The 23,602-nt window shown below is 36.1% G+C and overlaps 4 protein-coding genes across 6 annotated transcripts; 1 reads left to right on the forward strand and 3 right to left on the reverse strand.

Annotated features, from left to right (window-relative positions):
• The first annotated feature begins 427 nt into the window (after positions 1 to 427).
• LOC105120863 (uncharacterized) lies at positions 428 to 6,945 on the forward strand. 3 transcript variants are annotated; one of them, XM_011019242.1, is made up of 8 exons: positions 428 to 786; positions 886 to 1,117; positions 1,271 to 1,506; positions 2,084 to 2,768; positions 3,244 to 3,610; positions 4,464 to 4,558; positions 5,313 to 5,507; positions 6,045 to 6,945. In XM_011019242.1, the coding sequence occupies exons 2-8, from the start codon at positions 911 to 913 to the stop codon at positions 6,651 to 6,653; spliced, it is 2,394 nt and encodes a 797-aa protein (XP_011017544.1). In that variant the 5' UTR covers positions 428 to 786; positions 886 to 910; the 3' UTR covers positions 6,654 to 6,945. The 3 variants fall into 3 exon arrangements, with proteins under 3 accessions (XP_011017544.1, XP_011017545.1, XP_011017543.1); XM_011019243.1 differs by having other exon boundaries at positions 892 to 1,117; XM_011019241.1 differs by having other exon boundaries at positions 428 to 1,117.
• A 1,335-nt stretch (positions 6,946 to 8,280) lies between these two features.
• LOC105120864 (pentatricopeptide repeat-containing protein At4g21065-like) lies at positions 8,281 to 10,918 on the reverse strand. The gene has a single exon (XM_011019244.1). It carries the CDS (start codon positions 10,702 to 10,704, stop codon positions 8,548 to 8,550), a length of 2,157 nt encoding a protein of 718 aa, XP_011017546.1. The 5' UTR covers positions 10,705 to 10,918; the 3' UTR covers positions 8,281 to 8,547.
• A 167-nt stretch (positions 10,919 to 11,085) lies between these two features.
• Positions 11,086 to 15,182, reverse strand: LOC105120865 (alpha-galactosidase-like). Its single transcript, XM_011019246.1, has 14 exons — positions 14,944 to 15,182; positions 13,925 to 13,983; positions 13,778 to 13,834; positions 13,630 to 13,664; positions 13,409 to 13,512; positions 13,131 to 13,206; positions 12,920 to 13,044; positions 12,699 to 12,782; positions 12,535 to 12,599; positions 12,233 to 12,315; positions 12,050 to 12,140; positions 11,920 to 11,969; positions 11,602 to 11,742; positions 11,086 to 11,426 (listed from the first exon to the last, which is right to left on the reverse strand). The coding sequence occupies exons 1-14, from the start codon at positions 15,174 to 15,176 to the stop codon at positions 11,298 to 11,300; spliced, it is 1,332 nt and encodes a 443-aa protein (XP_011017548.1). The 5' UTR covers positions 15,177 to 15,182; the 3' UTR covers positions 11,086 to 11,297.
• Positions 15,183 to 17,881: 2,699 nt separating this feature from the next.
• On the reverse strand, positions 17,882 to 19,363 carry LOC105120866 (probable aquaporin TIP3-2). The gene is made up of 3 exons (XM_011019247.1): positions 19,013 to 19,363; positions 18,592 to 18,842; positions 17,882 to 18,470 (listed from the first exon to the last, which is right to left on the reverse strand). Exons 1-3 carry the CDS (start codon positions 19,140 to 19,142, stop codon positions 18,075 to 18,077), a joined length of 777 nt encoding a protein of 258 aa, XP_011017549.1. The 5' UTR covers positions 19,143 to 19,363; the 3' UTR covers positions 17,882 to 18,074.
• Between the last annotated feature and the right edge of the window lie 4,239 nt (positions 19,364 to 23,602).

The following is a 23,602-nucleotide window of genomic DNA, read 5'->3' on the forward strand; positions in this document are numbered from 1 at the left end:
CTGAAAGTTGAATATATTTTTGGTCCAATGGAGTGTCCATTTGTTTTGAGTTCGTGAGAATTAAAACTGTGAAGCTTCCTTTCCTTTTTATTGGAAAGTTTCGGCTCTTTCACAAATAAGCAGAATTCAAAACCGAAATTCCTTATGTTGTCCCACCATTTTTTAAACCCTAATATTACTTGAAGAAGACACTTTTTTAGTTTTTTCAACGTGTTATATATGTTTTTGGTTTAATGTGCATATTAAAAATTACGTTGAGGTTTGAGATGAAATGGAGAAATGGGTAATGTATTTGGGGTCAATACTTCAATAATTGTAAGTAAATACTGATATAACTGGGATGATTTAATTTCCATATATTAATTGTTATTAATAATTAAAAAGGAAACGAAGGGAGGTAGTGGGTAATGATAGCAACAAGTAGTGTACTTGGTTCCCCTAAACCCCATCATCATCCCCTACGCCATACTGTACTGTACAGGACAGAGTAGACGCGAGTTGCTATTGAATTCATACGTGTATTCTATCCAACAACAAGAAGATGGGAGGCCCAAGCAAAAAGCAAAAGCAAAGAGAACAGTAACAAGAAGCTAGCTCTTCTCTTCTCTTCTTCTCTCGAGCAAACAGTAAACATACAAAACAAAGCAGCTAATAGCCTTACCATTTCTTATTATTGTTGTAATAACATGATTTTATTGCTTGCTTGATTTCTTTCCAGTAAATAACATCCTGCTTACATAAGCTAACTGCTCCCCATTTCCCTTGTTTTTGTTCTTTTTCACTCTAGTAAGTCGGTCAATCTCAGATAAACAATAACACCTCTCTACTCTGAGTTTCTTTATCTTTTTCTTATGTTGCTGACCAAATCATTCCATTGACTGGAAACAAAAGGGAAGGGAAGTCGGTGATCATGTGTTCAGTGGCAGTGATATTCGGTGGTGGCTTTCTTTCTGGCCTGCTCACTCTTGTTGCCTTACAAGCTCTGGGTGTTTACTTCTTTATTAAAAGATTGAATCGAAAGACTCATCTTCAACCACAACAACAAGCATCACATTCTTCTTCTCCTCATCAAGACCTCGATCCCCAACAGTCCCTTTATTATGCCTTTAACAAGAAGGTCTCTTTATTATCTTTCAATCTCTACTGACTAGCTTCTTACGTTTACTTCTTCGAATTCTTGTCAAAATTCTACTTTTTCTTTTTTATTTATATGTTGTGAAAGACTGATACTTTCTTCTTATATTAGGACTGATTTACTTTTGTGACTTAGGGAATTGTCTGGGTTCTTGAATCAGATAAGGTTCCCGGGAATTGGCCTGCGGAAAAAGTACCAAAAGATCAAAAGAGGAAAAGGGAGATCCTTGAGGTTACTCCCATTCGAAAACATGCTAACATCAAGGACAGGTCACTTATTTTGACAGATTCAGGTGGTTCACATAGAGCTATCCCTTTGACAGGTTGTGTGATAGAAGCCGTTTCTGCTACGAGCCTTCCCTCAAGAAAATGGTAAATATTGTCTTCATGAGACTCTTTGGTTAGTTACTATTACATTGTACAGGTTCACACATTCTAATTATTCAGTTGCCTTTTTAATGGTTTCTGGGGTTTGTTTTGCTATTGACAAGTAAAGGACCAAAGACGTCATGCCTCCTACTTCTCTGTGTGTAAATTCTGGCTTAGAATTTCTTGTTGGAAGAGGAACTTCAGCCTGACAAATCAGTATGATTATTTCTCATGCACAGCTCCTTTTAGTGGTCGCAACCATCAAGATTCACATAACTGCTTAAAATGTTGCCAAAGTAATGGTCAGTGCCATTAAAGTGACCACATATGTTCAGGATATCAACTTCTCTCTTGACTTCTCTCGTCATTTTTAAACAGTTTGACCAGGGCTGAAATACTCGCTTTTAAAAACCATACTGAAATTCCTTATTACTCAGCTCAGTGGAATCGAATTTTGCATTCATTTAGTGTTGGAAATATCCGTGTTACATAATGCAGTTACACATAGCTTAATAGGTTATGAAGTCTTTTTCACCCTTATTATAAGTAGAAACATGACTCATCTCTAATGCCATCACAGGGCCGCAAGATTTCCGATAAAAGTGGAAAGCAAAACTTCACCAATATATAATGCAAGTAAGACAGTTTTTATTTTTCTTGAGACGTCCTGGGAGAAGGAGTCATGGTGCAAAGCCCTGCGTCTTGCTTCAAGTGATGACCAAGAAAAACTCAACTGGTTCACCAATTTGAATGAAGATTTCCACCGTTATTTGACATCCTTAAATACAGGATACCCTTCATTTATGAAACCTTCAGTTGGGTTCTATGCTGAGCCAATAGATAGGGCTAGTAGGCTTGATGGTTCTGGATCGAAGGTTCTCCTGTTTTGGAAAAAGCTTGCCAGAAAGGCATCAAAGACTAGTGTAGAAAATAAGGTGACTTCCTTGTTAGGACGTGAAGAGAGAAAGATTAATGATAAATATCATCCATCCCAGGACCCAGCTTTTGCTGGTAGTGTGGGAAAGAATGCTCCAACATTAAAGGATCCTATCACCTCTGAAGAAGAAAATGTAGCATCACCTTCACCGGCAACCTTTTCTCGTGCATCAAGCCAAAGCCAGTTCTCCACCTTTTCTAATACAGACACTGATGAAAAGTTAAATATTGATGAGGGATCACTCTGCTGGAATTTGATTATTTCTCGGCTCTTTTTTGATGCCAAAAGCAATGCTAAGATGAAGAGTTTAGCGCAAGCATGGATTCAGGTCTATTATTTCCCAAATTATATCCAACAGAACTTATGCTTGTCCATTGATGCATGTTAGATTCTGCTATGTGTAGATGATGCTTTTGCTTGTAGTTTTATCATCAGCAGCGTGTAGCAATGTAGGGATTGGGCTATCAATTAATTTCCATTTTGATGTAAATGCACTTAGAAATATAGCCTCAATATAGTTTCTGTTGCGTACTCATGCTCTGGCCTTCGCTAATTCCAAATGCTTGGACTTTTTTGCTTGTGCCCTGACATAGTAAGTAGATAGAACTCTTGCAACAGTGAATATATCCTGCTTCCTTCAGAACTTAACTGTGGTCAAAGGGAGGAAATCCCACAGGCTAGGGTGAAGATATTTCAAATTATTGCACGTAATAGGTGTTCTTTGAAGAATATGCTTATGCCTTTTTTCTGTTTTTTAGATTTAGATGTACTCAGACGTTTTTCTTTTTAATTTGGGATAACAGGGAACATTGTCCAATAAGAGAACCCCCAGTTACATTGGTGAAGTTATATGCACTGATCTAGAACTCGGAAATCTTCCACCATATATTGATGGTATTAGGGTTCTTCCTACAGACATGAACGAAGTATGGGCATGGGAATTTGACATCGAATATTGTGGTGGGGTGGTGCCAGGTATTGAAACAAGACTGGAAGTTCGTGACCTAGATATGGAGAAAGGTGTGTTGAATACAGACTCAGGATCCAGCTCTATTAGGGATGTTTCTTCAGATCTTCTGGAAGGTTTTGAACATCTTGGAGAGCAGTCGAATCTTTCTGAAGGGACTGTCAATTCACATGAATGGAAGGATGAGGGTAATACTAAGCCTGGTAAGTAATTCTTTACTGATTTATGTTTTGCATGCTTGTTTTCTAGCTAATGCTTTCGAATGCTATAAACTCTGATGCACAGAGATAAAAGCCTTACATGATTGTAAAGTTGCAATCAAACTTTCGTAGTGATTCCGCTATAGGATTTCATGCCTTTTGAAGAGTCTGATGAGTTTCTTTGGCTGTCATACGTGAGAAACAAAATACTGGAATGCTGCTAACTGATTTTCAACTTTATAGTTAATTCAGACCATATTTGTGTTGATATTATTTGAAAGGATAATGGTATGCATGCACTTGGATGGATGCATTCACTCATGCAAACAAGATAACATCAGAGGATTTCAATGTAAACCAATTCTAGGATCCTGCTCTTTCTTACCTGGAAAGCCATAAATGAGGTCAACCTTTCTCAAGGGATGTGCTTGTTTCACATTTCTCTGTTCATGCAGGAAATGAATTGGTGTCTTTCCATTAATGAACATTGCATATAATCCTCTAAAGAATTGTGGCTTCGTAGACAGAAACAAAACTACGAGGATGAGATGGTTATCTGCTTATCCTAGTCAAGATAGGTGCATGACATGCATGGCCATTGAATTATCCTGGTCCATGCAATATCATCTTGAATTAGGAATCAAGGAGGAGGTAGACCTGTGTCAAGATGATAAAGATGTACCATTCCTTTATTCCACTTATTGCTACGGGATTCTTTATTCCACTTATTGTAACAGTGTTAATGATTAATGCATTTATGCGTTGTTGGTTTGGACATTAGGAATTGTTAATTAACCCATGTAATGAAAATTCACAATAAACAATACCAATTGACTCTCTTCTTTTCTTGCTACAGATAAATTAAAGGACTCTAAAAGTGGTGCAGCAACATCAACCGATTTATCTAGGTGGAAGTCCATTCTTAATTCTGTCGCGAAACAGGTTCTGCAGGTTTGTAAAGAACCTTTTCTGTATGTCTAGAGTGTTTCTACTTGTTTATGAAGACGCATGTATCCTTATTGGATGTTGTTTCTCCCTTGAATTAATGTGAATTCAATTAGTAGCATTTGCCTGTAATTCAGTATTTTAGTTATGGTACTATCATCGACACTGATATACATTTGTTTCCCACGTGTTTTTTTCAACCATTAGTTAGATGAATCCTCGTGACATGACTCCTGCTATAGTTGTATAATGAGAATAGTATTCAAACATAAAAATTTGCCATTTCTGTTGTTGGCCCTTCAAGCCGGAGTCAAAATCATGTGGCTAGCATTCTCTTATGTTTCTTACTTCTTCAGTCCCTTCAGTTGTGCTTGGCATGGCCTTTTTTTTCCCTCAAAAGGAATATTGGATCTACTATGCTTTCTTCTATTCATCTGCCTCTATTTCAACATCCTATTTTGTAGGGAATCTACTTCCTATGTTTATAAGACCACCTTAACCATGCAAAATTCATCATTGTAAAATTTGCAAATTGATTTTGACAGTAAATTATTTCCTGCTTGGTTGAAAACTTGGAAAAGAAACTAATAAGAATGATAAAAGATAACTTAGGTTGGTCACAAGAGGTGGAACCATATTTAAGAAGCGAGTCCTGGCTATTTCATATTATTACATGTATTGAACGATTTGGAGGGTACATGCAGAAGTCTCCTTAACTAAAAGTGAAATTGCTCAGTAACTGATTGATCATCGATTGCAGGTGCCACTGTCATTGTCAATAAGGGTTGCATCTCTTCGTGGAACGGTGAGATTACATATTAAGCCACCTCCTTCTGATCAGTTATGGTTTGGCTTCACATCCATGCCTGATGTGGAGTTTGAGTTGGAGTCTTCTGTTGGGGAACACAAGATCACCAGTGGACAAGTAGCTTCGTTCCTGATTAATAAATTTAAGGTGTGGAACTTCCTTGTTTCATAGGACTACTCTTCAGTATTTTTTTTTTTTTTAAAAAAAACTTTCGCTCAACACAAACACAATCATCACTTGGGTCGCTATGTTGCTTGCATTAATGAGCACGCAGCTCTAAGTACTTCATTTCCCTTTCTCAATGTTTATTGCAAGCAGTTCCGTCATTCCAGTGAATCATATTCTGATTAAATTACTTAAAAATATCCTTGACTATTTATAGCGTGTGTGATTTTTATGTTCACCGATGGAAGCATTTTCTTATCAAAACTCCAAGCCCCTGTATTTGCCTTTGCTTTTTTTTTTTTTTGTTTTGGAAAAGTTTAGGACTCTTGCTTGTCATATGCGAGATTGACACTTCATTGAGACTTCCTTTTATATTATCATTTTGTCAGTTGTGATATTCCACCAGAGTGCTTTTAGTTTGCAGCTCATGTTTGGGGTTTTAGGTACTTTTATGGAAATAGGATAGGATGAATGATAGATGGAAGGTAGGTTCATCTGATGCAAGTCTCAATAATGCAGGCTGTGATCCGCGAGACGATGGTTCTCCCAAACTGTGAAAGTGTCTGCATCCCCGGGATGTTAGCAGAGAAGAATGACTGGGTCCCTCGCAATGCTGCTCCTTTTATATGGATTAATCAAGAAGCCGCTAGTGATAATGACATTGAACTTGAGCTCTTGAACTCCCAACTTGATGCAAAAACCAATATTGAAGTTAGCAGAGGAACCGCACTTAATCATCCAGAAAGCAAGCATCAAAAAGCTGAAAATGTTCAACAGTCATTTTCTGATTATATAGATGCACTGCCAGGCGCATTAAGCTTCAACAAGCCATCAATGAAAAATGACAAATCATCGCAAGATCTAACAAGTCCTTTGTTGACAATCAGTGAAGCACAAGAAACTGGCCGAGGAAGCAGTGGATATGTCTCGGAGAGTCAATCACTACTGTCTAGGTCTCTTATAACTCTGGAGAATCAGACTCATGCTGTTGAAGAAATACCTAAGAAAATGGGAAGGAGAGCGAAGATGCTTGATCTAGGGAAGAAGATGGGGGAGAAATTCGAAGAAAAGAGGCGGCATATTGAAGAAAAGGGAAGGAACATCGTTGACAAGATGCGAGGACCATGAAAATGCAAAACAACTAGAGGCTGTTTGGGTGAGACAAAATGGTGTCGGGTGCTTTTGTCCTCGTAGTGGAATGAAGGCATCGATAAATTCACATAGATATGCTATTTTGTAGTGCTGAAAAGTCATTGGGTACAGAGATTCATTCATGAAGAATAGGCTACAATTGACAATAAAAGAGGTGCCCGTATAGAAGAGCAACTCAAGACCTTGATTTTATGTAAATAGGACTTTGTTGTGGGAGTGACATGGCTAGTTAGAGTAGGGGGTTTTAATAATGATTTGTTTTTTTTTTCCTTTACTTTTTTTTAATTTTATTATTAAATATTAATTTTATTTTTTTATTAAGTTATTGTACACTTGTAACATGTATATAATGTATTTTATATATTAATCTAGTTTGACGTGTTAATTTAGTTAATTAATTGTTTTTTTTAATTTTTTTTAATTTTTATTATTTAATATTAAATTAATTAAAAATTATATTTTAATATTAAAAGTAGTGCATCATTTTCTTTCTAACAAAGTGATGTGTACTAATGAAAGAGGTTTGGTTTAGTTACATTGAAAGTTTTTTCTTCTCTCATTTTATAAAAAAAAAAAAAAACATGTTTGAACTTAAAAAAAACCAATTTATTTGGATTTTGATCTTTTATAAAGTTTGGATTTTTTTCAATTTTATTCTTGAAAATTTTATTAAATTTTATTTTTTTATCTAATTTGATCCTTTTTAATTTTATTGTATTTTTTATTCATATTTTTTATTCATTATTTTGATTTAAGTGCTATATTCTCATCTTTTTTTTTTAAATTGTCCCTCAATATTTAATTTCATTTGTTTTTTAATCTAGTTTTGGTCTTCATTCTTTCAATAATTGTTTTTTAATTTTTTTTAATTTCACCTCTAATTATTTTTTTATTTTTTAGTATTATATTTGGTCTGTATTATTTGGGTTTTAAATTATTTTATAATTATATATTTTACCCTTTTATTTTTTCATGGTTATCTTCCAACATAGTAGTCTTTTATTTAAGATTTAAATATATTTTTTTTAATTTATCTTTTCACATTTAGTTATTAATAGTTTCATTGTTTTTTTTTTTAAGTTATTAGGATTTCATATATCAAGTAATAAGTTAATCAAGTTAATTATAGTTGCTTTGAATTTTTTTTTTATGAAATTAATATTTTAATATTTTAACATTAAATTATTAGTTTTTAAATTATATAATTTTTTTACTTTTATTTTTTTTTTAAATTAAAGGGCTATTTTGAATATATACAGGGGAAGGCTTTGAGAATATTAAAAAAAAAAAAGAAGAGAGGAAAGAATAAGAAAAGTTAAAAACAGCCAGAGCAAAACTCGATTTTTTTTAGCACACCCGCGCTCTATAATGATCGCAGCGCCGTGAGGAACAAGAAGTCATTGTTTAAGCTGGATTTTGACCACCGAATGAATTCATACACGTAAGACAACGATAGCAGAGCATTCACGCGCGTCCAAAGCTACAGTAAATGCTCTGCATTTTTAGTTTGTTTTAAATTTAAGAATAATAATATTTAGTCATTGTTTCTACTTTCTACCAATTTTGTTACTGCTTTATGCTGCTTAATGACAAAAACTTTACATGGATGACAAATAGAGCAGACTAAGTGTGTGGCTCGACTCATTTTGATGGGCTGAAGTTCAGCTAAAGAAGATACAGAAATAACATTTTAAGTTTCTAGACCTCGTTATCCCTACTCTCTGTCGATTGCAAGAATATTCAACGACTGAAAATGTCTTGTCAAGGTGCACCCTGAAATCCTGAGATTTCTTCAATGGTTTTTTTTTTTCCCTATCATTTCGAGATCATGTAATTAGCGAGAGAGTGATTTGGGAGCAGATGAGTAAAATCACCAGAAATCCTTGCATGTGCATGTACCAGACTCAAAATGGTGGAAGCGGGAACCATCTCTCACAATAAGATGCCTACTTGTAATCTTTGAGATGAATTTTAAAGCAGAATGGCAATCAACACAAGTTCGATGATTCTTCATAATCCTTAGTGTTGAGCCTGCTTCAGTACTGATGAGACCAAATGCAATAGCTAATCTCTCACTATGAACTTTCAATGCTTCCTCCTTCTCTTCCCTTTCTAAGTCATGAATCACAGTATCTGTTTCCGGAACATATCCAGCTTCTGCAAGTTTTAAATTTATTTCCTCTAGCTTTTTGTAGATATCAATAGACTGAGTGTGTGATCGATCTCCAGCAATGAAAACGTGGACAGAACCACTGATCTCTACCTGGCTCCAACCTGGTGCTTTAACCAACCCTCTGTCAATCATCAAGCTCCTTGTTACAGCGGCCTCCTTCCACTTTCCCATGGACGTATATAAATTAGCCATTAATACATAATTACCATGGCTTCCAGGATTCATATATAACAGCTTTCTAGCTGCTAGCTCCCCCAGCTCAAGGTTGCAATGTTTCGTGCAAGCACTAAGAAATGGAGCCCAAACTTGAGCTTGTAGTTTGACAGGCATCACTCTAATGGTTTTCAAAGCCAATTCAAACTGACCAGCTCTACCGAGAAGATCCACCAAGCACATAAAATGTTCTACACTGGGTACTATTCCAAAATCCTTCTGCATGCTTTTAAAAAATGTGAGTCCATCTTCAACCAATCCAACATGGCTGCAAGCCAACAATATGCTTGTAAAAACAACAGCATCCGGCTTTATTCCTTTTATTTCTAGCATCTTGTGAAAGAGACCGAGAGCCTCTCCTGCCATCCCATGAATGGCATAACCGTTTATCATGGAACTCCAGGCAGCTAAATCCTTATCTGATATCCTCTCAAACACTGATATAGCCTTGTCTATACTTCCGCACTTGGAGAACATGTGTATCAAAGAGGTTTGTACTTGCCTATCTGACTGAAAGCCATTTGACAAAATGTACTCTTCAATCTCTTTGCCCATGTCCAACGACCCCAAGTCAGCACAAGCTGACAGGATAGTAGCCAGAGTTGCTCCATTCGGTTTGATAGCTGTCTTTAACAGCTTCTTAAAAAGAAGTAAAGCTTCAGCAGGATAACCCATGTGTGTGTACCCACCAATGATAGAGGTCCACAAGAAAACAGTTTTTACAAGTGCCATATCAAACACATTTCTAGCTGAGATGAGGTCTCCACATTTTGCGTACATGCAGAGTAGCAAGTTGTCCAGAGGATCTTTATTCTCACATCCACATTTGAATATGAGAGAATGCAGCGATGAAGCTGCCATCAAACTCCCTTGTTTTGCACAACCTTTAATGAGATTTATAAACACTACGAGGTCCGAGTTGATGGAGCTAATTGTTCTCATTCTATTGAACATGCTGAAGGCTTTATCGACATTTCCTGTATCTACGTAGCCACCAATAATTGTTGACCAAGAAACGACTGATATTTCATGCATCGAATCAAGAATAGCACGCGCTTCATGGACTTGACCATACCTGATATACATGCTCATCACAGCATTGGCTAAAGGTATGTGATCATAGGTATTTAAAAGTCCAATTTTAAATACGCAACAGTGAATAGATAAGCCTTGTCGAAGAAGAATAGGGGTGGTAGACAGAAGGCTCAGGAATGTGGTGGAGCTTAGATCCAAACCAAGAAGCCGCATTTCTCGAAGTAGTAAAATGGCTTCATGGAACAAAAAAGAACGACAATAAGCAGAGATGATGGAGTTCCAAGAGACGACAGTTCTAACAGGCATTTCATCGAACACCTTCCTTGATGAGGGCAGGTGATGGCACTTTGAGTACATGTCGAGAAGAGCAGTCTGTACAAAGACATGGGCTTGAAATCCAAGAAGGAAGGTATGGGAATGGACCTTTGTAGCGTCACGTAAGGAGTTAGTGTTGGAGCAGGCTTTGAGGACCAAGGGGAAAGTGAAGTCATTGCCATGAAGTCCAGTTCGCAGCATACAAGAATAGAGATCTAGAGTTCTGGTGAAAAGGCCAGAATTGGTGGAATCCCGGATCATCAGGTTCCATAGGTAAACTGTTCTTTTCATGTGCAATTTTTTTTTTTTGTTGGGTTACTGTCGTCGTATAAGAGACGCATGGTCTGAGAAACCTGCACCCTACCTAGTCGGCCGGCGGCGACTCGGCATCCAGTCCGGCATTTCGAGGCTCGAGAATAATGATATGAGATTGAATATTGTTTTCATTTCTAAATTCTTATAAAGCAAGAGTGAAGGGCTTCAAGCACAAGCAAAGAAATGGAAGGGGCCCATGAAATAAAATCCAAACACGCAACTAAGAGAAACACAAGGGCCTCCCTCCACAAGGCCCATAATCAATCTTTTTTGTTTTCCACATACCCTCTCAGAGGAGGAAGGATCGCCAGTTTCCACGCTCATCCAAATCAAATAACTTCTTAATTTGATGCATCAAGGACAATCTCATTGTCTATGATAGAAACTAGTAATAAAAAAACACATCAAACTAATAAATTTTAACAAAGTAAAATAAAGAAATTGATACACAACAAAAAAGTCCATGAAACGGGTCAACTATTTATTTAAACACGCAAGGCAAAGGAGCTAATACAGTGAATGCGGCTCCAATTCAACTCTTTTCCTCTTTCTCCAGCTCTTCCTTTCTTCTAGCCAGCTCTTCCATGCATTCCGATCACAGCAATGTGATCGCTACTGGGGAGTAGGACATACATTTTACAAGCGTGGGAATCCAAATCAGCTGATATCTGTCCTTTAACTGATGGCTGATTAGAGTGCTGCATGCATGTGCGATTAACAAAGTAAGTGTATGCATGTCTGTCTGTGTATACACTACTCCCTGGCTAACCTAACCTAACCTATCATTTATATATTTGTGTATAGATAATATCAATGCCATTAATAATCAAATGAATATGCTCGAATATATATATATATTATTAATGATCTCACCGCCCATAAATCTCTAGCATTGACAGTAGTCGTTGAATCAAGGCCGATGTCAGACCAGTAAGCAGTAACTGTAGCTCTTGAGGAACCTCTATTCCATAGCACCACCGCTATCTTATTATTGCTAAGAGGGCCAGCCCACACCTACCACGCATATATATGCATTTTAATTAAATCATCAACCTGTATGCTATATAAATACATGATTCATGATCACAAATCATGATCATATGTATAGTTATAACAATTATTAATATCCACACTTACAAATACAAAATTAGTATACATTACAGTACAATATTTATCACGTATTTAGCACACCTCTAAATCTCCATTATTCTTAACCTTTTTCCCCTGCACTCCAAGCTTATCTGCCCACATGCAATGCAGTACTTATTTAAAACCTTTCTTAACTAATAAAGCATATATGTGTATAACAACACGCACACACCTTGATTAACTGCAATAACTTCCCTGTTGCTTAATATTTCAAGTGTTTCATCACTCATAGTTCGAACATCACATCCAATGAGAAGAGGAGCCTGTGATTAATTAAACAAGAGATGAATGATTCATAGAAAAAATAAATATATACATCTTCAAATTAAGCTAGCGACTTAATTTATTAATTTACCTTGGCTAACGCCCATATGCTGAAATGTGAGCGATATTCCTCTGTTGTCATGCCTCCATTTCCAACTTCAAGCATGTCAGGATCTGCATGTTATACACCAACTTAATCAGCTATATACTTCGGGTTTAATACATAATGTTTATATATGAATTAAGCATTGTCACCGTTAAATCCTACAACGTGCTCCAGTTAATCCCAACCTAATAATTTAAAGTTAACCAGGATATAATTTATATTATTTTTTTAATACAATAAAAAAGCAAGGTTTCAAGAGTTTAATATAGTGAGTAGAACGTACGTACCGTTCCAACCTCCAGGTGCAGCATAAGACGCCCATTGATCGTTTTGATCTGCACGGGATGTCATGCTGCAGGTTTCAAGAAAAGGAAAATTAATACCAGCCAGGAGATTTAATTAGTATTTGTTTCCACAAGAAACTAAAGCATACTACTAATTCATGACGTACCTATCCCAGTTATCAGAAATGTCTCCTGTTGTTCTCCAACTATTTCCAACATTCGATGCCCAAGTTGCTGGGTCTTCCTGCCCCCTACGGTTGTTTTTTTAGCAAGTCAAAAAGGAGATTTTAAGGGTATTGAATGAATGTTCTTACTGCTTCTTGCTTATTAAAATAATGATCGATAAAGAAAAAGACGAAAGAGTAATATCCTTGAATGAAATCCTTACCATTCACACAGTGAAAAGAAGATGGGCCTTCCAGAATTTAACAAGGCCTTGCTCATTACTGGATATCTCTCCTTTGGGCTTGTACCATCATTGTTACAGTTGTCATACTTCAAGTAGTCCACTCCCTTCATTTTGTTTGACAAGATCAATCAAAATGTAACCTAAACCGATTATGATAAAAGAGCAACTGTATCTATACACATATGTTTACCCAGGAAGCAAACGTTTTTGCATCTTTTTCCTCGTGGCCTAATGACCCAGGCATTGTTCTACTGCAGGTCTGACTCCTAATTAATTCACAAAATAAATTCAGTAAAAAAAAAAAAAAACAGAGAACATTACATAATCTCTTAATTTATGATCGATGATAGGCGGTAACTCACGATCATGTCTGGTATCTCCTCTTTAATCAACCCTTTTTAAGAAATAATTAATAAATATATTCATAATCCTTATCTGATAATTATATGTGAAAGACAATATATATACCCAGCATCGGAGTATATTCCAAGCTTGAACCCTTTTCCATGCATATAATCTGCCAACGCTTTTATTCCCGAGGGAAACGTCGAAGCTTTTGGAACCAAGTTTCCCTGACAACAAACAAACATTTTTATTTTTATTCCCAATCCCAGAGCTGCACATGCTCCAAACATATATATATGTATATGTATTCAGAAGTGATCACAGAATTAAAGAGAGATTAGCACCTCAGAGTCCCTGTTAAGTTCAGCCCAGCAATCGTCTGCAAGAGTATATATACATGTTGGATGAATATATATTTATTTGTTCAATCTATATCAATCAGGCAGCAATCTACTAGTTAATAAAGTCACAGTTGACCGATCGATAGTCTACCTAAATTTACGTGTTCATATCCTAGAGCAGCAAGGCCAGATGAAACAATTGCATCCGCTGCCAAGACAACCAAGGAAAAATCAATTTTGGATTTTTCAGATCTTTTCTTAAGAGCCAATCATGAAATAATCAATAGTGTTCAATTACCTGTTTCCCTAATCAATTTCTCTTCAATTTTACAGTGAAAATGGTTCCAACTATTCCATCTGATCATCAACATGGGCAAGCCATTTTCAACAATTAAACAATGTTATATAGCTAGCTCATATATATATAGCAACCATCATAATTAAGAAGTGGGAAAAAGATAAAAAAAGAAGAAGAAGAAAGATAAACAATAAGAGTGAATATATGGAAAATAATTAAGTAAGATTGGTATGGGTATTGTCTAAAAACATGGTAGATATTAATACTTTTTAAAGTATTTTTCACTTTAAAATATATTTTTTTAATTACAACTACAAATTATTATTATTTGAGACTTAAATCATTTATGGTAAACCCTAATTACAACTATAAATTACTGCAACGACACAGTTCAATTGAGATCAAATACTAAATTAATTAGTACATGCATGCCGGATTGATTATGTCTAACTTTTAATTCAAAGAAAGAAATGAGATGTATGTGATATATCCTAGGAAAATAAAAAATAATAATGTTACGTTGAATATTTTTTTAAAAAATTAAACTTATTGGATCCTATATATGTAGTAAGATCACGGTCCAATAGTTTATATAATCTTCTTAAAGTTTTCTAGCTCTTGATATTTAATATTTTTTAACAGAACATTTATTGATTATATTCGGTATATAACTGAATTGATTTTCAGTTTTCTTTTCCATTATTTTTCTCTATATATGTACATATTGACCTTAAGATTAATCTAATCTTAATTGAACGGGAACAACAACTTGTAGATTTTAAAAGAAAGGACACCACTAGCTAGCTTCAAGAAGTCATACAAGTGGCGCCAGTGTGTAAACAGTCAATATAGATCATGAAAGTTGTGTATATCGATCGTTGCGTATATATACATAACAATTAATGATGATGAAAGTTATATATACTTGTGAAGAAGGAGAAGACAAAATAATAGTAATAACAATAATATTGAATTAAAGGAGATAAAAGGGCGGCAAAGAGGGAGGGAGGGAAGGGTACCCCATGGGTGGTGCGAGACCGAGTCCATTTGCAGAAAGACCCCTCATCCGAGAAAGCTGATGGTCATGACTTGAATTGGAATATTGCTTTCCCATGTTGATTGGACGACCAGCAGCATCAGCATTTGACACCAATAGCAAGAAGAAGAAGAAGAAGCATATCGATAAGGCAGCCACTCCTGATCCGAGCTTGCCCGGCATAGATTGGCTGCTAGATTGATGATAAACCACCATATTGTATAGACGCAGGTAGGAAACTGAAATTGGAATATTGTATAGACGCAGGTAGGAAACTGAAGTCAAGTCTCTATGATATCTGAAAGAGAGGAAGAGTCAGGCTGGTTCCTGGTGGAAGATATCGAAATGTATATATACACACGTGTACAGCCGGCATCGCTATATGGAATATTAATTGCGTGGTGTCGTGTTTAATTTATAGAAGGAACAAACAAAGGGATCGTTGGTCTACCACAGCTCAGCTCCACTGCGTCCGGCTATTTCATTTTTCATAAATAATAAAGATGCTAGTCTGTCTATTTTATCTTTGTACCCATAAACACCACTTCAATTCATTACTATATATTATGCAATTAATTCTGAATCCTTTTGACAAATTAATGACACGATTTCCTTGTCTGTCACTGGATCATGCACAAATATAATCGTACCACACAAACAAACATGTAGAAGAAGACAATATAGATATATCATAGCGTAGAGCGTAGGTGCAGTCTGTCTCTGAGGCGCTATATTATATGTTATTGGATTAATGGAATGTAAGGTAGATGAATGTCATAAATTATTTATTTGTTGGTATATATATTAAATAGGCGTGCCTTCATTTTTGTCCTCTTTTTTTTTTATATATAAGTGGGAGGTCTTGTGAAAATTGATAAAATTATAGAACTCAAATCTCACTAAATTTAAAAAGGAAAAAAAAACCCGATAGAAATAGAGAAAAAGACGACAGCATAAGTGGCGTGGATTTAAGGATAGGCATGCATGTCACATGAATAATCTGTGCGCTATGCGAGGGTGATCGCCGATCATGAAAGGAAAAGACAATAATATATAGCCAGCGTCGTCCCTCAAGTTGCTTTCTCAGCCATTACGTATCGGCTACGGCATTACATGATGTATATAATCTCTACTGTTTATTCCATTTATTTCAGACTACCTTCTTTCTTTGACCTCTCTTTCTTAATCGATTGACTACTAATACTACATTGACTGCTTCTTCTTCTTTTTTCCTTGCTCCCCCTATTTATGGTGCGTTGGATTTATTTTTTTCAAAAAAAAATTCCTCTATTCAAACAAAACTATATATTATATATGTTTACTTCCTTGAATATATTCCAGCGCTAGTTATAGATTCACTTCCCTTGTTGTTGACTGTCTTCACATTTTGATCCCCCAAACAAATCTGTAAATGCATAAATTCTATTTCTTTATTTTTTTAAAAAAAATAAAGTCATCTATTCTCCCCCCTCATCTTGTTTGCTCAGAAATCAGCACAATTTTCTTCTTTCTTTAGAAAGCTTAATTTGGTCCCCTCCTATCGGGTTATTAATATATAAGAAGACGAAGTGCGTGTGATGTAAATAATGGTTGATTGTGCATAGTTAGATATAAATTTGATCCAACTAGATAAAAAATTGTTTGAGAAAAGTTATGTGAATGAGTTAAAAGATACATTTATTAATTAATAAGACAAGTTTACATTAAAAGAAGACTTTATCATGTTAAACAAGAATAATAATTAAAAAAATATAACTTTTAATCTAACTATTAGATTATGTTTAAATTTTTATAGAAATTTTTAGAATTAGGATTTTTGACTAAAATAACAACAAGATGAAAATTATTATTTTAATAGTTAAATCTTTAAATTTTAAAAATATCACTGATTTTAATTATTTTTTTATTTTCCTTGTTATTTTTTGATTTAATGCTTTTTTTGGATTTTATGCTCTCTTCTTTTTTTTTTTCATTTTCAGATTTTGACTTTTGTTTTCTAGTTTGAAGTAAGATTTTGTTTATTTATTTAAGGCTTTATATAGAGAGATTTCATAATTATTATTTTATAGAAAATAAAATCTATGAACTTGATGTTCACATAAATACACCCTTTTACTTGTTAAAATATCCGTAGTTTTTTTTGTTTTGTTTTTTTTTTTTTTTTGGTTCTCTTCAGCTTTTGCTTGCATCAATACGTAGTGATGTCTTTTAATCTCCCTTCTTCTCTGACGTTACCTGAGACCACCGACCTCTGCCTCTAATTATCTTTCTACGCAAATGCAATTCAAGATAGACTCAAGGAATCATTGCATTACGAGGCCCCAAATACTACCCTAGTTCTGCTGATTCTTTTCGGGATGCAAATGGCTTCGAGGTCTTTGTGCTTTCTGATTTACACAGTACTGACTACCCAGAACATGAAATGGGTCAATTCCTTATCCATCAAGGCCTCCAAGAATTCTTCTTTCTGGTGACTTTGCTGAGACTTGCCACAACTTTCACTTCACCATGTCCCTTTTGAAGCATGGATTTCAACATGTCTTCTCTGTTCCTGGGAATCATGATCTTCGGTGTCGCTCCGAGCAAGAGGACCAACAACAAGATGCAAGCAACCTTGTTTTAATTTCCTGCTAAGCTTTCAACAATTTCACTTCATGTTTTATTCTCATTTCTTTCCTTTTGTGTAATTATACAAAACCTATGTACATAGGAATACGTACCATATTAGTTTTCCTCTTTGAATGTAACTAATTTTTTTTTTAATATATTTTCACTGTCCCACTGTGGACAGTCCTTTGTAGCAGCGTTTCACTTTCTTCGTGCGTGTGCTCTGCTACAGTTCTGCTGCTTTGAATTTTTTTTTTCTTTTCAAAGTTGTAGCAAAAAGAGAGAGAAAAACCTGCGATAAAATACAGTAAAAGAAAGTGTCTGGCACTTCTTTTATTTCCAAACATCGTTATTCATGATCTAGGGAACCCTTAACAAAAGACAAACTCTTCACAATCACGATGTTCCAGACCCAAAAGGCAGAGAAAGAGAAAAACACAGAACAAACGAAACAAGGTCAAGATAATTACTGACAATACATGAAGCAAATTTGATCAAGGAAGAGGACTAGTAATCTTCAGGAGCCAAGGGCTGATGCTGATGAGTATGGTGAGCTACTGGCTCTGCTGGAATCACAATGTACTCATATATGAGGGCTGCCAAGCCTCCTCCAAGGAAAGGACCAACCCAGTAGATCCAATGGTTCCTCCATCTCCACCCAATTAGAGCAGGCCCAAATGCTCTTGCTGGGTTCATTGATGCTCCATCAAATGGACCACCAACCAAGATGTTTGCCCCAACAACGAACCCAATTGCTAGAGGTGCAATGATCCCCAAGCTTCCCCTTTTGGGATCAATAGCTGTTGCATACACTGTGTATACCAGTCCAAATGTCAGTGCCATTTCCAATAGAAGCCCATGCACCTCTCCAACCCCTGATTGCACATGAAATCCAGTTGGTCTCTGCAGAAATCAGTAATCTGGTTATATATACATACATCACTGAGAAGAGAGGGAAACCTGTAACAGAGAAAGTGTCAAACAAAAATCAAAGAGTGCTAAGTATATATGCCATGTATCTTACCAAGCCATTGGTGACAAGCCTCAACAAGAGAGCAGCGAAAATAGAACCCAAGAGCTGAGCAACCCAATAAGAGACTGCTCGAATAACCGAGATCCGGCCACCAACAAGTGAGCCAAAGGTAACAGCAGGGTTTACATGGCCACCTGATATGTTAATGCTGGATGCCACAGCAGAAAACAGTGCCAATGCATGTGCAAGTGAGACCACCAGCAGCCCTGAAGCTGGTGGCCCAGTTCCCTTGTATAACTTATCTGCAAAAGTAACCAAGATCACTTAAACTTACGAAGTTCAAGGTGAAAGAAAAGTAAAAAGGAAAAGAAAAGAAAAGCTTCAAGGTAGGCAGAACTTGATTAGTAGAAGAGATTGAAGATGAAAGAGGATCGTGTTGGCGAGGGGATTAACAATATAAATTTTATAATACCGAGAGCAAGAATAGAGCCTTCGCCAGCAAATACAAAGATAAAAGTGGAGACCAATTCAGCCAAAGCGGCTCTCATGGCGTCAGGGCGGGTGGCCTCATCAGCCTTCCCAAATGCATATCTGCGAGGCATAGTGTGTCTTAACTTAGGTGCAATTGATAATTTTTCTTTTTTCCTTCCTTTTAGCAGTACTCGATCCTCCGCAATATGAATATGGTAGCTGTGAAAGAGCTCGACCAGTACTGTCCAAGAAAATCCTACAACGAGCTAGAAGAAGTACTGGTACTGATCAAGGCGATATCAATATAGTTTCTCTCAAGGTAAAGATGAGAAGGGAAGAGTCGGGGAGAGTGGCTGGCAAGCTAGGCAGGTGGGTTATTGCATGGACGACGAGGTGTGGGGCTGTTATAGCTCAAATCAGCCGAAGAGGAGGTGGGGCCCATATGGACATTTGGGGGATGGCAGGGAGTCCATGTTGACACGTAGGGTTGTATGTGCTCCCTCTTCACTCCAAGTGGAGCGGTTGCTTTCCTTCTCCTTCTATGAATCCCTATCTCTTCTCTTCACTTTACTTGTCATCTTACTTGCTATCCAAGTACTTAGAGAGAGGGAGAGAGAGAGAGAGAGAGAGAGGTTGCCAAAACATTTGTCGTTATCTTTCTAGATTACTTTCAATTCTTGTTTTGTATTTAATTTTCTGAAGATTTTTTTATTTTATAAAAATAAGCTTTATTTTATATAAAAAACATTTTTTAAAATTTTTATTTTTTAGCTAAATATATAATAATAAAAATATATAATTTCTTTTAAATTAAAGAATATAATTAGAACAGATCAATTAAAGAACTAGAAAAAATAAAAAAAATAAGTTAGGCACATGGACTTGATCTAGGTGGCTTTGCATGCCTAGGTTTTAAAAAAAATAAAATCTAAACCCTATGTGTTTCAGCTTCTTTTTTTTTTTTTTTATAAAAAGTGAATGATTTATAACAAATAATATATTTACTCTTATCCAATTGATAATGGGATGAGTTTTTAGGTAAAAACATTATTTGATCAATTTTTGCCAATAAACCCTTAACTAATATATTTATAATATCAAAGAATTAATTTATCAAGTTAAAGAACCTAAAAAAGATCTAAGAATACAAAATCAATTAAACTAGATAATTTTTTTCTTGAATATGTTTCTTTAGGTAATATTGATATTCAAAATAACTATCATTAAACTGCTCTCTTTAAATGAAAGTCAGCGATATTAAAATTAATTTTTTCTTTTTAAATGAAAGTCATTGATATTAAAATTAATTTTTTTAATACTTAGATTGATGTTGATAATAATTTTCTTTTTTCTCACTAGAATTTAAATCTTTCTCTCTTCTCTTTCAAACCCATAGATTTAAAGAAAATGAAATTTTGGATCAACATTTAATTTTTGAAAATTATAGAGACAATGAAGGTTGAAAAGATAAAATAGAAGGGTAAAAGTTAATTTTTGAATCAAATTTTAGATTGGTAATAAAATTTCTTTGTGATTTACACTTTGATCCCTAATTTCTAATTAGCCCCAAACTTAACACAGTTTAACAAATTATACCTCAACTTGTGCATAGAATGACGCAATCCGAAAAAAAAAAAACTTGGATGATGAAAAGGAAAAGTGTTAAAGTAAATGTCCTGCTAGGCTTTTAGTATTTTCTTAGATACGTGCCCCCGCTCCGCAGCGGTTTTTTTTTTTTTTTTTTTTCCAATCATTGTGGCGAAGGTGGTTAAAACCTGTGCTAGATCATCGAGAAGAAGACAAACTTTAACAGCAAACAATTATAAGGGAAATTATTCTAATGCGTAAGTAGTGGCATAGATAGTCAGGTCTTAAAATGCAGAGGTGGTAACACACAATCATGAAATCGTCTGTGAAATCCAAATAACAACCGAAGCTTGACCAAGGCAAGCGTTTTTTTTTTTTTTTTCAACGACAAAAAAATTGCAGAGAAAGCAGGATCTATCCAGGAAACATTAAAACATCTCCATGGAAAGGCAAAAGAGTTGAAAAAAACATCTTGTCAGGAAGCGCCAAAATCCTAGCAGCTCTTGGGACGAAGCATGTCAACAGGTGTCCTGCAGAATTGTTTATTGTAATCAATATGGATGGTTTTAATTAAAATGTAGCTCATAGCAATAAGTAGCAGCAAGGTAAGGTAGAAAACTAAGCAGGAACCATGTTAAACAGCAATTTGAAAGCAAGTCAGAACAGCCAGCAAATTAAAGCATACGAAAAACATAAGAGTAATCAGGATATAATGAATGGAGGAAGAAGGGGGAAAAAAAGCTAGCTAGATTGTGGATTATTTTTTGACAGTGCATTCTGCAGCCAAGATGGCTGAGGCCTGAGGTTGTCTCAAAAAACCCTGCAAGTTCTGGGTGTCCTTTTCATTTTGATAGTGCATTCTGTTCTCAAAAAAGAACAGCCAAACATTCAAATGTTGTGTTAAACATGACCAAAGAGAGAAAGCGGAAGAAGGTCAAATGCATGGTAAGCAAAAGATGCCTAAAGATTATTACGAACCATTTTAAAAACTTGAAGATCAGACCAGAACCACCCAAAACGACAGATAACAGCCTCCAATGTCCTGCAGATTTTTTTTTTTTTGCCATTAAAAATATGTGAGTAGATGCAAAACAAATTAACCTTCAAGTGGGATGGTGTCGTTGTGCGTCCCTTCTTGGCATGGGTTGGCGAATCACCGTGGTGCTGCATATGAGGCACATTGTTTGTTGCTGGTGCAGTTGTTAAGATTGCTTGTGCTTTCGGGCTCAACCTGTAACATTGGAAGCAAGAAAAGATGAGGAGGAAGACATATATGCACTTTTTTATTTTTTTCTTACCAGATTAAGGGTCAAAACAGCCAAAAGCCAAGGAAGAAAAGACTTGCAGGAGTGAAAAGAGCAAAATGGATGTTAATGAAAAATGGTTTATTTATCTTGTTAACAAAAAATCTAGCGAGTGCATAGCAATTGGAACACAGCTTGGATTGTTAAGATAATTGAAAACAGATTAACCGAATAGCTGATAAACTGGAAAAGAATGCCAGTGGGAGCTATGCAAGGACTGTTGTGTACCTGGGGTGATCACTCTCATCATGGAAATCAATTCTCCTTTTTGTCCCAGTTAGATTGGCTTTATCGACTTCCTGATGAGCATCTGAAGAAGTTAGCTGGGACGAAACTGAAGAGGTCGCAGGGAGGGCTGGAATGGTAGTTGGAGTAGGCTGGGTGAAAGAACTGGATGCAGTAGCCTCCGAGAACGATGGAGTTATGTTTGAGGCAGGTTGTGACTGGACGCACATTGCAGGGGTGGCAGGAGGCTCATTGTCATCAAAAACATTTGCGACCACAATCTCGCATCGATTTAAAGCAGGTCTAAAAGCTCTAAAGTGAAGTTGGTGTTAGGACATTCAAGCTTTCAAAACACACATCAATTTATGTGGTTCGGCAATTTGCCTACTCCACGAAGCTACTGGTTTGTATTAATCAAGCTCAAAAGTAATACAAACAACAAAACAAGGAGGAGGAGAAAAACTTCTCTACTTAACTCAACTCTCACTCTAAGCTCTCTCTGTGTTTTTCTCTATTTCGTGGGTAATCATCAGCTATCAATAACACTCTCTATTTATAGCTGATGTGGGAGACAAGCTTCTTCCTTTAATCAACAATGGTGAGCAACAATTTCTTTGGTTAGGCACCCACCATGCAACCACCATTGACTCTAGCCATGTCAAACATCTGTATGTGCTTTGTTCTGGAGTGAAATGCTGGATTCTTGGCAAGGAAGATTGCACTCTGACTGTCACTATACAAAGTACCCTTTCCATGCATCTTGCCCAATTCTTGCAGGAAACTCTGTAGCCATACTATCTCTTTTGCGGATTCTGAAACTGCGACATATTCAGCTTCTGTTGTTGAAAGAGCAACTATCTTTTGCAAGGTAGAACTCCAAGAAACAGCAGTGCCTCCTAGAGTGTATATATAACCTGTAGTACTCTTTCTGCTATCAACATCTCCTGCTAGATCAGCATCTACAAAGCCTTCAAGTTTCAAACCGCCAGCTGTGAAAATAAGACATGTCTCCGATGAGCCTTTTAAGTACCTCATGATCCATTTCACTGCCTCTCAGTGCTGCTTTCCAGGATTGCTCATATATCGGCTTACAACTCCCACTGCATGGGCAATATCTGGTCTAGTACAGACCATGGCATACATCAAGGAGCCGATAGCTGAGGCGTATGGGATCTGGTCCATGTATCCACGTTCTAGCTCAGTTTTTGGTGACTGGTCTTTACTGAGCTTGAAATGATTCCCCAGAGGTGTACATACTGGCTTAGCATTATCCATATAGAATCTGCTGAGAACCTTCTTGACATACTCTGTCTGTGAAAGCTTTAGCATGCCTTTGTCTTTGTCTCTGATGATTCTCATGCCAAGTATTTGTTTAGCAGCTCCCAGATCCTTCATTTCAAACTGTTTTGACAACTGTTGCTTTAGCTTGTCAATCTCTTCCATGCTGGAACCTGCAATTAACATATCATCCACAT

This window comes from Populus euphratica, unplaced genomic scaffold, assembly GCF_000495115.2.
Source record: "Populus euphratica unplaced genomic scaffold, PopEup_1.0 scaffold31.1, whole genome shotgun sequence".
In the NCBI taxonomy this organism is placed as follows: Eukaryota; Viridiplantae; Streptophyta; class Magnoliopsida; order Malpighiales; family Salicaceae; genus Populus; species Populus euphratica.

Bases quoted from the DNA above. Each gene is read 5' to 3' on its own strand.
- LOC105120863 (XM_011019241.1), top strand. From the start codon at position 911: ATGTGTTCAGTGGCAGTGATATTCGGTGGTGGCTTTCTTTCTGGCCTG. The intron at 1,118-1,270 runs GTCTCTTTATTA...TTTGTGACTTAG, and splicing joins ATTATGCCTTTAACAAGAAG to GGAATTGTCTGGGTTCTTGA. The intron at 4,559-5,312 runs GTTTGTAAAGAA...CATCGATTGCAG, and splicing joins TCGCGAAACAGGTTCTGCAG to GTGCCACTGTCATTGTCAAT.
- LOC105120864 (XM_011019244.1), bottom strand. From the start codon at position 10,704: ATGAAAAGAACAGTTTACCTATGGAACCTGATGATCCGGGATTCCACC.
- LOC105120865 (XM_011019246.1), bottom strand. From the start codon at position 15,176: ATGGTGGTTTATCATCAATCTAGCAGCCAATCTATGCCGGGCAAGCTC. The intron at 12,316-12,534 runs GTACGTACGTTC...TATAACATGCAG, and splicing joins TGCACCTGGAGGTTGGAACG to ATCCTGACATGCTTGAAGTT. The intron at 12,141-12,232 runs GTAAATTAATAA...AATTAATCACAG, and splicing joins GCATATGGGCGTTAGCCAAG to GCTCCTCTTCTCATTGGATG.
- LOC105120866 (XM_011019247.1), bottom strand. From the start codon at position 19,142: ATGCCTCGCAGATATGCATTTGGGAAGGCTGATGAGGCCACCCGCCCT. The intron at 18,843-19,012 runs GTATTATAAAAT...TTACTTTTGCAG, and splicing joins AGGCTCTATTCTTGCTCTCG to ATAAGTTATACAAGGGAACT. The intron at 18,471-18,591 runs GTAAGATACATG...TGATTTCTGCAG, and splicing joins GGCTTGTCACCAATGGCTTG to AGACCAACTGGATTTCATGT.